We start from the raw sequence: 17,904 nt of genomic DNA, 5'->3' as shown, positions 1-17,904 counted from the left end.
ATATTACATAGGGAGCATTAATACTAATATTCAAGCATATTATACGTCCTACAAAGCAGGAGTTATTTTTGTTGCTTTTTGTTATTGACAATCCATGAAAATCCGTTGTATTTTCTAGGTGGCCCTTTTTTTTTTTTTTGGAATTGGTAATCTGAAGAATGAACTTTCTTTTCCTTAGCAGTTGTCATTATTATTTAATTACTGAGTTGTGAACATCCTTTCCTAAATAGATTCAATTATATTCAAACCCCGATTTAACTTTCGTGTGTACTCATAAAAGACGGAGCGTAACCCTGAGAATTTGTTGCGGAGTTATAATTGTAAGTCTTTGTTGGACTCAGTGTAAAATTGGGGATCGACATCGGAGTAATTCTAGCAAATGCCCTTATTTATATCATTTTCTCCTTCATCTTTTGTCACAGCTGATTGTAGCTGATCTAATGAAACGTCATGACCATTAATATTTATCTCCTCCAAAACAGTCTTCAAATTGTCAGGGTTACCATGTTGCTTTTCGATTTCTTTTTTAACATGCCCATTCCACACTGGATTTTCATCGCTGCCTATAAATTATTAAGGTTGGTCCTTGATGTCTCCAATCAACTTTATTTCTTCTTTTTTAATCAGTTCTAGTACTGACAATCGGAAGGACCGACAGTCTTAAGGACGTCCCAAGGACTGATAGTACCCAAGGTGGATATATATAAAGGTGAGGCAACAAGGATATTCTAAGGCAATATTTTTGTCGTTAGCTGACTCAGCTTACGTATTGACGTCACTGTTGCGGTAGTTCGGATAATTTCATTGAGTATAAGTAGACTAATTTGGATCTATTTAGCAAAAATGGCATCATTTTGAGGTTCAAAGCGTGTTTGTGCCACACGGGCTGCCCAATATTTTGCATTTCCTAAGAAAAATTTGATGGTCTAGCGTCTTTGGATCTCAGTCTGCTGGAGAATAGCCCAAATTAATATTAAGAATGCCAAGATTTGTGATAGGCATTTTACATCTAAAAATGGAAACTCACGAGAGGAAAGAGCTTGTGAAACAACTATTGGAACTATTCTACTGTTGAAGAGGAGTTAAATGATGAGGATGATTGCGAAATAGTTACGAAATCAAAAACGAGTCACTTATTTTCGTCAAATATACATGAAAATGAGCATGATGAGGATGCAATTGAACCATAGGAAACTTAGAAGGTTTTGGACTTCTTGAAGCTCTTGAAGCCGAAAAAGTAATTACACCAGATTCAGAAGAATCATTTCAAGTTTCCAATGATTGTTTAGATGAGGGTCTGGCTTATTTTGCAGAATTTTTAGCAAAAACCTTTATCCAAATCTCAAGGCAAAAGACATGTGACTTCGGACTTTATGAAGAAACGTCTAACCCTTGTATTGAATTGGTATCTAAGGAAGGCCTTACGATCTCTTCGTGTGAGTTTTTGAAATTTTGTCCTTGTCTGGAAAAACATTTTTAAGCTTTTCATCGTAACCATGAAGAGACAATTGACAAAACCCAAACGTTATAGAAAGGCTGCATAATCATCTAATTGAATTATATCCTAACTGTGGAAAAGAAGTAATCATATCCTTTGTGAAAACAAGAACAAGATTTAGAGTAAATAACCTTAATAAAAAAATCAAACTGAAGAATGCAAGTGCTAATCTGAGAAAAACTTAAACAGATTGGTCAATTCACAAATAAATATTTTTATTTTTAATGTATGTACATAAAAAAATATCTATACTGTAATTTTTATTTTTTGCTATTTTTTTATTCACCACTCTTATATTATGTAATAAAATAGAAAATTAGATAATATACATAAAACATATTTATTTAACCTTACATACAGATTATACATTATTAATAATATACACTCTATGCAAATTAATGTTAGTCTTTTTAAATAATTAGTTCTGAAATTGATTTTATTATTCTATAAAGTATCAAGCAAAGATATCGTCAAGTTTTATAACAGTCGAAATAAGTATTGGAAAGGATTTAATTTTATGGATATTAACATCAATATAACTTAAATATTTTTAAATCAAATGGACATAAAACAACAACAAATGTTATATACAAGGAGGTTTTACAATAAAAATTTACCTATTATATATTAATAGTTTATAGTAGATCGTTTTAGTTTAGAATGTTAATATAAACAAACTTAATATCAATAAAATCTTTTTAATTTTTTATTGGCTATCTTTAAGATATCGTGTTCGTGCTAGTATTATTTAACAATTTTATCATATAGAAATTAACCCTTCCATTATTAATTACATCAACGAAAATTATTTAATAAAAACGTGTCCATGACTTGGGATCCGATAGATATCAGCATAGTATCAACTTTCTCCTTGCCTTTTTCGAGAGTATTGCCAATAATTACCATTATAGGACAAAATACACTGGGTCGTTCTCATCTTATTTGACAAGCTGTTTATCCTTGATATACACAAAGTAAGATCATTAATGGGTTAATACTTAATACTTGATACCATAGTGAAAAAATTCCTACCTATACACCATTGATAGACACGGAGTCGGATTGAACATTTCCGTGTGCTTATTAAAGAAGAAGAGTAACGCTGAGGATTCGTTGGTAAGTCCATGTTGGACTTATAATAAATTAAGAATAATTTTAGCCTATGTTCTTCCTATATATGGAGTGGGATTTGTATTTATTTCCTTTCTAACTCTCTCATCCCTCAGGGCTTCTTATAGCTATTCTAATAAAACGTTATGACAACTATGCTGCTCTCCTGAAACATTCGACGAATTGTCAGAGTTACCACGTTAATTTTCCGAGTTTTTGCTTTTTAATATATGGGCGAGACATATAATATTCAGAGTGGCAGAAAAAGCTTTTTGAAGTTGATACCTGAATCAGAGAGAGTTTTCCCTGCCTTAATATATGTTCTTGTTTAACAAAGCTGTCATGATTATTCTTTTATTCCTTTTCCTTATCGCTACGCCATCACAAAGTAAAGGGAGTCACAAAGTAAAACAATTGTCTTATATTCAATGAATGGATAACGTTATTGTTGTTGATTTATTGATTGCATCAATGTTTTCATCCGTACAATTGAGACTGAACTCAAGTGCTCGGTGTAGTAGTATTCAATCGTTTTCGATCACCAGAATTAAGAGAAAAAATGTTTACCTTACTTGGTATTTTCAAAATAATTTGGAGGACGCGTTGCTATTCTGTACATACCATGAGCGAGACAAGTGACATTCAACATCATTTGAAAATGTTGTTTAAGGTTTTTGACTTCTTTTATACAATAAGCTGTGTGATTGATAATGAAAACCTTGCCACAGAAATTTGAGCCAAAAACATTGTTAATACTTTTGACTTCAATTATTCTATTGTCACCCTTCTTAACATTTTCCAAATTCATTAAATAAGGACAACCCTACAGGGGACGATCAATATTGCAGTCATTTATCATAGTTTCGTCTAAGACAAGAAGATAATAGTTTCCTACAAGTTATTTCTTAATCTTTGACAACACTACTTCACTTGTATTTTATATAATACTCATAAGTGATAATATTCATCAATCATCTAATGAGTTCTATAGGAACTCATTGAATCATCATTCATCACTGAATATTGAGTTCCCTATACCATATAATAAAATTGCGGAATATTCATGAAAATATAAAATCACGGAACCTTTCATACACTACATTCCACCAATGAATTCTTATACTATATTCTATAGTACAACTTATAAGAACTCATCGATTCTACATTGTCTAATTCATTAAATGTAAATTTTAGAAGAAAGGAGGGGGGAATAATATTTTAGAATTAATTAAGACAAATGCTATCAAATTCATAATTTTTAAAGAATGATTAATTAATTAATGTTTTACACTTTATTTCAATGCTTAATAGCAAGTCATCCTATCTTCCTATTTAAGCTCAGAACTTTAACATCGGTGCATTAATAATGTTGAATCTAAACGTACGGATGTTAAATAAGGAATTGAATCCTTTATTTAACATCAAAATATTCCTATTTTTGTAGATGTTATTGATATATACATAGAATATGATCATTTATTTTAAGAAATGATCAGGTATTTTTACTTCCCATCGAATCATCACAACTTCGTATAATATATTATATATGTATATCGAAGAGCTAATATTGATAAAACAAAAGTAGTAGGTAGGTACATAATGTTTAAAATAAATTGTTCACAAAAAGTAAGGATGAATAAAACAAGTCGCAAAATAGTTCCAGGAGATCCTTTTGTCTTTCATTTCAAATGCACTTGGGATGAGTCCCCCCGGACATACTCGTCATCTCGTTTTGATTTTCTACAGAGAGGATGAAACACTTGAAATAAGGGAGAATCACGGTGTTAACTGTGGTCGCTATAAGGTATATAACTGTAAAATAAGTTGGCCAAATCATCATTATATTCATTTTTACACCACCTTCGTACATATTTATATAGGCACCCATATTTCTAAAGAGAGGAAGGCCATTAAAGAGCAATCCAGAAGGATATTTGCCACCTCCTGGGTTCAGAGAAGATCGTATACTACTTAATGTAGTAAGAAGTCGAGGCCCTGGTAAACTTCGGGATAACTACTTAAAGGATAATGCGGATGATTCATATGCCAAGAAAAGAGCCTATTACACAGAGGATGATTTCGATGTTGGGAAAATCCTTAAGATCGAAGGAAGAGAAATTTTGATAATCGATTGTGATCCTGCTACCAGAGACTACTATAAAAAGGCACATTTAAGAGGTGAGTAGTACGAATTTCCTAAATATATATATATTTACTACTTATTCCATCCCACCAAAGAGATGAATACTATAGAAGTAGCATTTCCGTACATAAAGACTCCACAAAAACATTTACCACCCTACAACGGCTTCGGTAGTGAGGAAGACTCACTCACAAGTTGTGGAGGTCTTGAGCCCAAACCACCCAAAAGAGATTTTTATAAATTTATGAAAAAGGATAGAATTGGATTCAACTCTCATGTATTGCGCTTCGAGGGAAAACTGTTGGACGAAGATAATAATCCTGATCCGAATCGAAGGTTTATCATATCCTATCATTTATCTGATGACACAATAGGAGTCTCGCAGACAAAACAAGATAATTCGAGTCTAGAGTGTGGAAAGTTTCTACGAAGAGGGCGCATCAAAATGCCAAATCAGGAAATTCATTACTCTTCCAAGGATTTGTATGTGGGAAATATTGTCTCTTTCTATAAGCACAAATTCTTACTCGTGTCGGCAGATGATTATGTCTACGACTATATGGAGTCAGAGAAAGAGTCCGTAAGTAGTATATGCCTACCCGGATAAATCATTGATATTTCGAATTTACATGTATGCTGTAAAAAGTATCCACAATCAAACTTAAGGATTATTTTAAACAAGCTGAGGAACACACTTGGTTCAAAGGGAATTAAGGGGATGATGTCAAACTTTTTAGAGAAAGACCTAGAGAGAAATGAAGTACTAAATGAAAAGACCTTCAGGTGAACCTTCAATTTACAAACTATATTACTATATAATCAAATATGTATATCCAATAACACATAAATATGTACACATATGCACCCATATTTCAGAGAAACTCTATACGAGTACACAAATGGCAAGTGTCTGAATGAGCATGAAATGATGACAATCATTCGATTCTACGAAAAGGCACAAGAAAGTGTGAGGAAGAGTAATGGTATATTTGTAGAACAATGGAAATTATTTTCTATTCTTCAATCCGAATTAAGAAAAATTCATTACACGGGATTCAATGATTTGCTTATATGTTTAGAAGACCGTGACAAGGAGAAGAAAGGTCTTCTTGATCGGAAATTGATTCGCTCAGGAATTTTAGCAGCTATAATCACAAATTCACAAAGTAGGACTTATAACATACGATGTGTACTTGATAAATGCTTAAATAGGTAGGTAGTGTCTTCTAGTTACTTTTCATCATTCAAAATTAGCTAATTTCATTTTTCTTTTGTGTGTGTGTGTGTATTAAAAAAGCTTCGAAGACACTGAATTGAATTATGAAGCTATTCTTAACAAAATGAATTGGACCAAGTATCCCGCAAAGCCTGTACCACCCCAGTTTATTCGTGTAAGTTGAAATATTACATAATTATAAAAATTAATGAGAAGACAATATTCGTCATCAATATCATAAATTGTGATAAAATAATAGATTTAATTCCTGGTTAGAACCTATAATTCCAAACTAATATAGACATAATTTATTCAAATAAATAAGTATAATAATATATGCAAATAAATCATAAAATCTTATTTTCTTAATAGGACAATTTCAGCCGAAATCCTGGACAAAATGGAGTTTTAATTTATCGTCCCATTGCATATTATGAGTTTATTCAAGAATTAGAGAGATAATAAAAATACCGTAGTATCTATGAGCAACCAAAATTAATGAAATACATATGTTAAAAATAATTAATGAACTAAGTACTAATTAGAATGACAGGAATTTATCCTTTAAATAATAACCAACAGGCCCTTAAACACTTTCTAATTTTAATTTTCAGCAGTAATAATTATAGGACAATTATTTGTGATTAAATATAGGCCCTCCCTATACAGAATCTGTAAATATGGACATATCCAATAAATATCTAAGCAAGAGAGAATAGGAAGCACCATGAAATTTAATGTGGTCCTCTTTTCTAGATATATTTATCAGCAAAAACCTTAAAACATATTCAACTCTCCCTAATACCTACATATAAGTATAAATCGTTCATGGGATAAATATGTTACTAAATTATCCCTGATTTTATAACTTTAGTAGACTTATATTGGAAAGTATGAATTTCATTTCACATATTTGAAAAGTTAGTGAGTCGATAATCATTTTCGAAAATACCAAATCACTTATCATATATGAAATCACTCTCGTTAGGATTTAGGATCTTCACATCAATAATCAATAAATAAATTACTGATTAGACAAAATGTACCTTGACAATTGTAAAACATATTAAAATGACATTAACACTTAAAATTATTTTCTTATTTATCAATTGTAAATAATGGTGTAATGCACCTACATAAATAGGTATTTATTTGTGTGCTTCATTGATTTTAGTTTATTTTTTGTCTAAATTGTTTAGGCTTATAAATTTGATAATTGATTGATTTACTACCATTTACACTTATAACAATTACATAATTCTAAATATCTAGGTATGCAGTAAAAATGCAAGATTTTTGTTGACTACTCTCATTGGTCTAAAGTATATTCATAAGTGACTTACATCAAAATCCATCGATATGATGAATCATTGTTTCGTTCCAAAAAGTTACAGTAGTTACGATGCATTGAAATCTAAAAAAGTCATTGTAATACTTACTTTTCTTAATGTGTATATTTTGCTATTCAATATTTTCAGGAATTAAAAATAACAAGTATAATATTTTAAATCTCATAGCAAAAGACCTTGAGATACTTGCTAGAAATTATTGACGATGAATATAATAATGAGCATTATTTTGATTGTTTTATATTCCGGATAGTTTTTCAAGTGTATGGCAAAACAATTAGTTTCTGAAGTAAATGATACTATTCAAAAAGATATAAAAATAACTTATATTAAAATGATGGTTCCCGGACTTTATGGAGACAGCGGAGACTAACTGAAGACAGTTTTATATGTAGATTTTTTTCTGTCTCCATATAGTCCGTTTTCGGACTATATGGAGACTTGCTAGATGAATTTATGTGACATGTTTGCCCTCAGACTATATGAAGGGGGACTTAAAGCAGAAGGAGGGAGGTAAGAGAAGTGAGGAGGTGGATCTGCGTGGAAAGACAATTCATTCATGGTCATTTGGATTGACCTCTCCTCCGGAGCAATCGGATATATGGATCTGCATCCATCCATCCTTACCGTTCCTATGAATATATATTCACACGTCTTCTGATACTCTATTCAAGGGATCTCGACTCTTAAGGTGAGATCCCTTGAACAAGTGCTTCACTCGGTAGGTGGATATTGTATCCTTTAATGGAAGGATCGTTGATTGTGCAAGTGCCTCTTCATTTCAAGGTATGTGATAGTGACTTCGGTTCTCGTTAATCATTGTCCTATATATAAATTCCTCCAGTTCCTCCACGGAATCATTGTATACTTCTTCATTACTACTGAGTCTCTTTTGTGATTGGAAAACAAGTGTAAGATAATTCTAGACTCGTAAAGATAACGTGCTTCTCTCTTCTCAATATTTTGGTCTACAAAGCATATTCTATTCTGATATTACATATACATAGTTACTTAGAACTGGAGAGTTCCACAATAAGAAATAGTTCCCGAAAGAGTTACCCAGTGAGGAACAAAGAAGTTCATTTCTCATTCACAGCTCCTTCGTTGAAACTCTTGAATCCTGTTCCTTCCAAAGTCGACTTTTTTCCACCGTCTCTTATTCTGAGAAAAATATTTCATTGTTAAGAATCCTTCAGTTTCCTTGATGTATATAATGCAGAAATCCCTTGGAAAAAAGTAGATCTAAGTCAATCTAAGACTCGCGATGAATATGTACCCTTTTTTCTCGAAACTTTTGTCTGCAATACATATTATATTTTGCTACTATCTGTATAAATAGATTTTGTGAATTGTTGAGTCCTAAGTGATTATGTGATAAAAAATTATAAGTGACCTCTTAACTTCTGTGGACTTGCAATTTTGAAACTTAGTTAAGTCTTAATCATCTTCAATTAAATGCTTTTCACCATATTGGAATATTACACACATGAAGATTTAGGATCTTTACACTAATAAAAATTATTAATCAATGTTTACCATAACAGTTCTTATATTTAATTTTTATTTATTTCAGAAATACTCATTTATGACATTAATACAGATAATATAATAATCATTAAAATAGACATTCAAAATTAAAAGCTAACTATATATATTTATCCTGCTTTTCTTTGATTTATACCTATATTATTATGAAAATGTATTATTATTTTAAGATCTGAATAAAACAATTTTTTTAGAGTAAATCCTTTATTTAACGAAACAAAATGAATGCTCAAAATTTAGAAGATAATTTTTATGGAACTAGCACTACTATTACGCTACTATTAGCCTCATCTATGATATTTTTGCTAGATATATTAAAATATTTAAATCCAACATGAGCAATATAATTAGCAAAATGATGTTCTTTACACTTCAGCCTAATAGGATGATAGGAATCTCCCTTTTCTACTAAATAGACCAATAATAATAGCTTTGTTAAGCATCGTCTTGGATTGGTCGGCGTCAATAAAATTTGTCGAGTTTGTTCGCTGAGAATATCATATTGTAAAGCTGACTAACATGTAATGTGTTTAAATATAATCATAAATCTGAAGCCATATTTACACTATCTTGATAAGTTTCGATGAGATCTCGATCTTCGACAGAAAATTCACACACCATAAGTTTCTAATTTTTTATCTTAACGTATGTAGAAATTATATATTTTTAAAGGGATTGAGAAGTTTCCCTTGTACATAATACGTTAATATACAAAATTAGAATCTTAATGAAAATTTTGAAATTCAGCACCATAACTTTAAAACTGAAACTTCTTAATCCCTTTACAAATATATAATTTATATTAAAAATATATTCTTTTCAAATATTTTCAACCTTTTCAAATATATCTTTTTCATCAATACATAACAGAAAATCAGATTACCAAAAAATGGTTTCAATTTTAAAGTTATGGTGCTGAATTTCAAAAGCTTCATTAAGATTCCTTTGTATAATATAATAAATTATGGCATATTTACTTATCTTTTAAAAGTAAAAAGTAAATCGCTCAATATTAACAAAAATATTCATGGCAAATTCTCCAACAAGGAATAATTTTATGGATACAATAACAACAACTAGTTATAATTGCTTAATTATAAGTACAAAAAACACTCGTATATAATATAAAAAACTCATAATGTCCCTCCACAACGATTCCCTCAATATAATTGATTTAGTACCTCTTCCTCCACCACAGTTTCGTGACTCTCCTCTCCTAGAAGCACCTACAGCTCCTGATCTTCATGATACTACTACGCCTATAGAGTTCACGACTGGGAAGAAAGGATCCATGAACATATGATATATATATATATTCATTTATTTACTTTAGAATTTGTATTGTGATACTATTTGATTTAATATACATGCATAATTCGTAATAATAAAAAGATACCATTTAAAAATCCGGGTCAGGTAAATCAACTTTAACAAAAAAAAAAACAATCAATTAATTAGAAATATCATAGTCAGAAGTCACCATGACGGAGAAAATTTGGGGAAACCTTGTGGATATCTGAGGCAGTGTGAAGGTCCTTAGGATACAGTTCTACAGTTCTTATTGCTATGATTGTTATGCTCACTATGCAGTTTGACATGAAAGCCTATAAAAGGTATGAACAAAATGATTTACATCCTATTAAATCCGCTTTGGTTGGTGCTCATTAAAAGAAACTCTGGTTGAGAGCAATCCATAGCAAGGCATCTTCGGATTGAGACGAATCCTAATGGAATATGAGACACAGGATAGAAATTCAGTCGAGGAAAACTTGGTTTTGAGCTGTTCTATTTGATAAGAAACTTACTAAGATATTCACAACTCATCTGTTGACAATGCATGCTACTCGCATAGGTAGGCAGTCAACATTATCATTCATCCATACATCTAGGGAACTCTTGACGAGTTGATCTCGATCTAGGGACTTATGAAGCAACAGAGCTTCTCTTCTATCTGTAATCCACCTACCACATGACGACTGCTCCGATTTACAAAAACGAATCTGTCAGAATCTTTTATTTGAATTGACCAATTACAATACCATTTCAAATTATTGCATTGCTGTTTTGCTTCTTTTCTCTTTCTTTCTTCCTGCAGCTAGATTAGCCCAATTCTTCCTTCTTTTTTTTTTAAAAGTTTAGGTCCGAACTACCGATTTTATCAATATTTTTAGGATCAGTATAAAATGATTTGAATGATTGTCTCCATATAGTCCACTGTCTCCATAAAGGCAGGCTACCAAAATGAAAACTAAAGAGTGATTAAGGATTCAAAAATTGATTGGTGGTAATCGCAATGATGATCTATTTCATTTTCGTAAATCTTCATACAAATTTAACTTGTCTCAAGATATTGTACAAAATTATTAATAAATGTAAATTTATGTGTACCACGATATATATATCTCCCCTTCATTAAAATATTTGACAATTAATTAGGGATTAGCGCGCACGCAGATCCCAACTACCAGAAATAACGCTATCCAATTACTCACTTTAGGAGTAAAGGAAGAGGTCAAGCCCACCGTAGTGCAATGGAAGGCTATTGCTCTTGAAGAACCGCCTTCGTGATCACGGTTAACTTCCTAGCCAAGTAAGTATAATTATACATAAACTGCATGTGATGTTTATATGTTCGAAGAAGACCATTTCCCTTCGAAAAATACGTTCAAAAAATAAGAAAAAACTGAGGATTTTATTTTTCTTTTATGGAAAATAAGATGGAGAAAAAATTAGGAATGGAAAAAAAAATTAAGTCCGTGAATTTGAAAAGTCAAATAAATCACTATTTGCAAAATAAGCACTAAAAATGAAACATTTCTACTAAAAAAATTCCTTAGTGACATCTAACGACCAAAAAACGCAAACTACTTCCTAATTTGTCCTATTTCGTTCAATATATCATTTCATAAGAAGGAAGAAAGGAGAGAGGATGATTTAAAACGTGGAAATAAATATATGTATATTATCGTAGCGATAATTTATTGGATCCCGAAGGATGTTTACAACTCAATAAGGTTGATAAATATCCTTTATTTTGCATTAACGATATGTACATTGATTTAGGGAATGATGGAGACATATCAGTTACGAAGTTGTTCTTTTTTTAACTAAATTATTATTAATTAAGTATTCATCATTCACTATTATATATACGAAGTATATTTAAAGTAAGCAACATGAGAAAATAAGACAATTATAATGATTACCCGACCTATATTTTACTTGAACCCATGTTTTTTGCGTTCACATATTGTAATAAGACACAATCTTCGTTTTTTATGAGATTAAAAAGCTTAGTGAAAAAAAGAAAAACAAATATAAAACATCGTGTATAAACGCAAATAAATAATTAAATATAGAATGATATTACAATTGCAGAGAAATATCCGTAAAAACATGGCATGGGTCTGTAAAGGCATAATTGAACTTGAGAGACCATTCATTAAAAAAAAATTATTTGGAAAAACTGATTAAAATAAGACAATGACATTACTTGATTTAAATATTTGTAAAACGTCTTAATAATAAAACTATTAGTTTCAAATTTCGATTCAACTATGTACCTATATCAATACGAACAGTAAGAAATTAAAAGAACAAGATTAAAGTAGTCCCATATTATAAGTCTACATGTTAAAATAAAGCAGTACTTATAAATACATTTTTTAAGTTTCAAATTGGCAACTCCTCAAATATACATATCTTCCTACCCTACAACTACTCATTACCATATTGTCCTCACTATTTAATGGCAAAGTGTAATAAATACAAGTTTCATTTTCTATTCAATATAAATTGAACAAACTGTTAAGTATGTCGTCGCGATATTGAGATAGAAAGTAGGCAATCAACCCTGTTTAATACACATCATAATAATCAATATTATACTAGAATTAAACAGGTTGTAGTTTTATAATAAAAATCGATTTTGGGCACTTAGCTTTAGATAAGGGTGGATATATTAAATAATTTATTGATTTTAAGCTTTATGGCAAATAAGACGGGGGAGAAAAAAGTTCCGCCAGTAAACAAAATATCCAAATCGTGACTAAATAATGTTTATCTCATATTTTAAATAGTAGGAGATAATATTCAGGAAGCCATATTTTAATTGTATGAGACTGACTCTAAAACTGAAATGAACCGCACTTGTTTCCTCATATTACAGAAAATTTGAATAATTTACGAGCAATTCCATACGTGGCATGTCTCAACAGATGAAAATAGGACACATATCTACATCATATGATTTATTGAAATATATTACATATTAAGATATACATGCCCATCAGATAAATAAAAACTAAAAAATCGTTCTCTTTAACGAATCTGTATCCGGAATGTACGGAAAATATGTAAATTGGAATGAATATAGAGCCCTAGTGTTTACTCCAAATTATTGTCTCATATATACAAAATTAAAATCGATTTAATACAAAAACATCAGTTCTAAATATTATTTAGTGTGTGTATATATGCTTATATCTATGAATACAAAGTAATAAATGACAGATTTTATATTACTTGGTGTTGGAAGTTAATTATTATCTGTTGTTCGTTATTATCCATCATATTTTTACCTAGAAAATTTAATTGTTTAGATTAGAATTTATTTAGGACTATCAGTGAATAAAATTGTGACGATTGGAACTAACAAACTTAAAATTTGAACAGTTCCCTATCTATTAGATCTACACCTTTCTTACTTGAGAGTTATTTAGCTTTATATGAATAAATGCTTCCTACTGAGATCGTTCCTTCGAAATGCATCCTGTCGGGTCTAAAGTCTATAATTCAAAAATAAAGACCTTATTACATGAACTATTAATACGTACTTAGGCATATGGAATCATCACATCAGAACCTTTTTTGAAGTAAGTCAAGAGTCAAGCCTGCTGAACCGATAATTCAAAAAACAATTTAAAAATAATGTACCTCCTACTATTCCCTTCTATAGCAATATTTCGTTCATTTGAGTGTGAATACTCTTACTCTAATGATCAGAATATAAGTAACTGAGTAAGAAAGTTCAAGCAATTTAGGAAGGGAAAAACCTAAGGAAGGAATGAATCAAGTATAAAATCATCTTATAAGAAGAGTCCCATAGGCCAAAGATCCAGGAGCACTTGTAGCCCAAGAGAGTAGGAAATAAATTAAGAACAAAAAATATAACTGATTTCTTTAATCGAATTCGTTTATTACTTGTCAAATGATGTTATAGTGAGGACCTAAAAAAAATACCCCGAACTCCAACTTCGAAAGAGACCCCCATATCTAGTCAATTCTTCAACAAACTGTACAGTCACTTACAATTTATTCTTTTTTATGTAAGGCCAGCCAATGGAATTGTAGAAGAAAAATAAGTCTACACTGATTGGTCAATAGAGCATTCCCAGCGCCATCTCCCTTCTTCCCTCAAGAATAGCCTTTTCTGCCAAAAAGCTATGAATATAAGAACTATTATTATTACTATCTAATTACTCTTCTTCACTAAATCCAGGGAAATGTGTACAGGTTGCAAATTGTACAAATTACAAATAAAAAATGAGATGAAGGATATACAATACTTTGGATGAGGACAATACAATTATTGAATATTCCATGGATATCCATATATTAATTGTAACAGTTATGTATTATTGTGGTTATGTCCAGTAGATCTATACGGGATCGGTTATATTTGTGATTGTATATGTATACATTGTAGGAATCTTTTATGCGTACTTCGGTTTTTATAATCAAAGTGTATGAGAAACCCTTTTAATATAAGCCTTGATTACCCTTTAAAACCTTCATACTTTCATCATTTTACAACTTCATAGTGGGTTCCTTAAATCAAGTAGTTAAACACTACATTAATGTTGTAATTTTTGACTATTTTAATAAAAATTACTAAAATATAATTATTCGTATATTATAAAGTTCAATTTTCCACAGTTATATTACTTATAATAACTATGTAATTTTAATAGCTCAAAATAAAATTATAGTATTAATTAATATATGGTAATTAGAATAATCAATATTTTAATTAAATAGTGCCTTTTAAGACAAAGAAATTACATTACAACTTGTACAATTTTACTATACAAGTTGCAACTTGTACACACCATATAAATATATATACAAGGGTAGCTATGGACTTCCTTGTATATATATAGAGTATTAACCTTGGGCTATATAATATAGCCGAGACTCGAGACCTATACGTGTCCAAATGTTTTATGAATAAAAAAGAAGTTGTAAATCCCCATGTATAGTGGCCAGGGAGCACTTTATTATTTATATCCCACGCTAGATCTAGTCAATGAATCCTACTAATATCTGGAGTGGAAAAAGGCTCAGTCGCCTTTCCTCAAGAAGGGGAAGCGCATTTTTTAGGGGCTTTAGGTTTTTAGTAAAGGGAATAGAAATATAATTTCTATTTGTCATCATTTTGTGAATCAGTCATTAGATTATTATTTTACATATAAACCCAACAAACCATTTTTGGAACACTAAATAAAATCTTTTCAAATTAGAGTTCATGTAATATTAAATAATAAAATAATTTTATATATTAAATCATAGGCAAAATTGAGTTGCACCTATAAAAAATTATAAATTCTCAAGCATATTTATCCAATAAGTAATTGCAGTTTTATTAATTACTTTTTTAAATGTATTTTGCGTTATCATTTATTCAAAAAATAAACCCAATACGTGATGTGTACATTTCATAATTTAAAATAAAATTAAAAAATACTTTAAATGATGAATAACCTAGAATCAGCCCTTCAACAATACATACATAGTAATTATGCTACTAGTATATGAAGCCAAATTATTAAATAATACTTAATGAAGGATTGGAAATGGCACGCACACAATACTGTCTACTATAATATTAATATTGTTAATCAATTAATCATTATTCGATGATCCCTTCAATCCTCTCTCTTTCATAATTCTATGTTTAATACTTCCGTTATATATATTGTACATTCATTGACAAAGAGATGATTCATAACTTTAACGGATAAAATGTTCGATCTAAATATCATTTTTTTTTTGTAATAATTTTATATTTAACTTGTAGAAAATGTTAAATACAATATTTATAGCACTCCCAGTTTGAAGGACTTGGACTCGTGAGTCGTGAGTTTGACACTAGAATTGATTTTGTTGTAACCCTTAGGAATTTTTACATGAATATCACTGCAAGTCATAATTAACCTAATTCAATATTTCATTCTAATATTCATGACTCTATTTCGCCGCATTTAAAAAGTATATTGTTTAATTAAGAATTTGGACCTTTACAGATTTCAATTATGGTGGGTACAAAGTTAGATTTTCTACGTTATCCGCCTGTTCTAGAACTTGTAATCTTAAATTTCAATACACCTTGATACCTCTTCAAATATAAGATATGAATTAATATAAGATATGCATCTATGTCAGTATTTTGAAACATAGGATTACAAATGTGCCGTTCAGCAAGATTTTGATGCTTCAATGTTAAAAGAATACGTATATTCAAAATTAGACATAATGAACCTATTTAAGTATTTTATTTGTATATTTATGACTCTATTTATCCGTATTTAGGGAGTTATCCGACAATCCCTTCCCAGACATTTCTTATAACATAATGTCTTTCGAAAAACGATCCCTAAATTCATTGTATATATTAACTTACTAAAAGTCATTGTTTTACCATTTTTTTTGTAGAAATCTTTATTGAAGATCTTTATGTGTCATGCAATACGTAGCTTTGAACCATAGATATTTCTTTCTCTATAGTCTGAACAATCAGTCTAAGTATTTATTTTAATTGAAAAATGTACTTATTTTATTTTTTAAATTTTTGATGATTTGGTGGAGAAACACATTATACCACGTGACTTATAAATATATAACCCCCTCTCACTAATATGTGTTGATGAACACTGAATTTGCCATACGATAACTAATTAGATATTCAAACATCTAGGGCAATTAAATTTAGAGAGACATTCAATTAATATAAAAAAATAGTTACAGACAAAAATATAGATTATTTAAATGAGAAGAAACCAATATGTTGATTTAATCATTAGAATTAATTAAACTCTATTTAAGTGATAAAGGTTATTTATTTTCAACATTGTCTTGATGGAAATTGATAATTATAAATAATATTAGATAAAAAAATTAAATGATCTTACACTATGATATGATATTTCATTCATACTTTAACTCAAGTTGGATTTGTAAACAAACACTGTTCATCACACATACTTAGTTTTCACAATACACTGAATTGCAACTGAACTGATTACTTTACTAGAAATCATTTCAGGAAAAGTACATGGCAAGGACTCTATAACTAATAATAAACTGGTTTATATAATGAAATTTTAATGCCAAGTATTTTCTTGCAAATTGAATTTGTATTTTTAACTATTATCATTTATAAGAGAATTCCAAGCTTCCGCCATTGATTGTTGGTTGAATCAGGACTATTAATAGGATTTTTTTGAGGGGATGGGGGTTGTATGGCTTTTTGAAAAAATTGACAATAATGACCAAACGTTTTTTTCTTTATCTATATTTTTATGAATAAACAAAAATTTGACAACAGGATAGCTCAAAAATACACCAGATTTTCATAAGTGCTAATAATTAATGAATATATTGAGTACGTTGATTAGTAAATAGGTCCATGGCAAAAAATAGCTTGAGTATAATGCAATGGCAGTGCAACTAAGGGGACATGCAGGTCATACCACTTTTTTAGAATATACAAATATCATAAAAAGTAGCCAAAAACGTGTATTTTTTAAGTTTCAGTTATTGGACCCTCCACTTTGGAAAACGGTGCGGTATTATTTTGTGTAGGAAATTGAATAAAGCTTCTTCTAATTAAATATCAAATTAAGAATTCATTATTATGTTAAAAAAACATAACGCTACAAAATTAAATGTCATGTTACACGTGACATGTCTGATAGTACTGGGACTAATAAAAGAGAACAGCCTATATACTATAAATGCAAATTTGGGGGTGGTTATTTGTGGA

General features: G+C 30.0%; 1 protein-coding gene, 3 long non-coding RNA genes and 1 other non-coding gene across 15 annotated transcripts in view; 2 read left to right on the top strand and 3 right to left on the bottom strand.

Annotated features, from left to right (window-relative positions):
- The window catches only part of LOC139907255 (uncharacterized), a 177,257-nt gene extending 160,099 nt beyond the window's left edge, over positions 1–17,158 (bottom strand). The window contains exon 1 of the long non-coding RNA XR_011783713.1: positions 17,051–17,158. This is a non-coding gene — a long non-coding RNA (uncharacterized lncRNA). The remainder of the gene's footprint in view (positions 1–17,050) is intronic.
- On the top strand, positions 4,285–6,462 carry LOC121129034 (EF-hand domain-containing family member C2). The gene is made up of 7 exons (XM_040724697.2): positions 4,285–4,412; positions 4,489–4,786; positions 4,847–5,331; positions 5,398–5,534; positions 5,628–5,963; positions 6,049–6,142; positions 6,340–6,462. Exons 1-7 carry the CDS (start codon positions 4,308–4,310, stop codon positions 6,427–6,429), a joined length of 1,545 nt encoding a protein of 514 aa, XP_040580631.1. The 5' UTR covers positions 4,285–4,307; the 3' UTR covers positions 6,430–6,462.
- Positions 7,762–9,052, top strand: LOC121129036 (uncharacterized). The gene is made up of 2 exons (XR_005868337.2): positions 7,762–8,102; positions 8,161–9,052. It is a non-coding gene; the product is annotated as an uncharacterized lncRNA (long non-coding RNA).
- LOC121129035 (uncharacterized) lies at positions 10,166–14,665 on the bottom strand. 11 transcript variants are annotated; one of them, XR_011783712.1, is made up of 5 exons: positions 14,064–14,663; positions 13,697–13,986; positions 13,568–13,641; positions 10,667–13,441; positions 10,166–10,585 (listed from the first exon to the last, which is right to left on the bottom strand). It is a non-coding gene; the product is annotated as an uncharacterized lncRNA (long non-coding RNA). The 11 variants fall into 11 exon arrangements; XR_011783710.1 differs by having other exon boundaries at positions 13,568–13,648; positions 13,697–13,915; positions 14,064–14,641; XR_005868333.2 differs by having other exon boundaries at positions 10,667–11,109; positions 13,386–13,441; positions 13,697–14,325.
- On the bottom strand, positions 11,295–11,459 carry LOC121129963 (U1 spliceosomal RNA). Its single transcript, XR_005868583.1, has one exon. It is a non-coding gene; the product is annotated as a U1 spliceosomal RNA (small nuclear RNA).
- Positions 17,159–17,904: the final 746 nt, after the last annotated feature.

This window comes from Lepeophtheirus salmonis, chromosome 14, assembly GCF_016086655.4.
Source record: "Lepeophtheirus salmonis chromosome 14, UVic_Lsal_1.4, whole genome shotgun sequence".
NCBI classification, from domain to species: Eukaryota; Metazoa; Arthropoda; class Copepoda; order Siphonostomatoida; family Caligidae; genus Lepeophtheirus; species Lepeophtheirus salmonis.
Note: the sequence above shows the minus strand (reverse complement) of the source record. Positions and strands in the feature narration are given on the sequence as shown.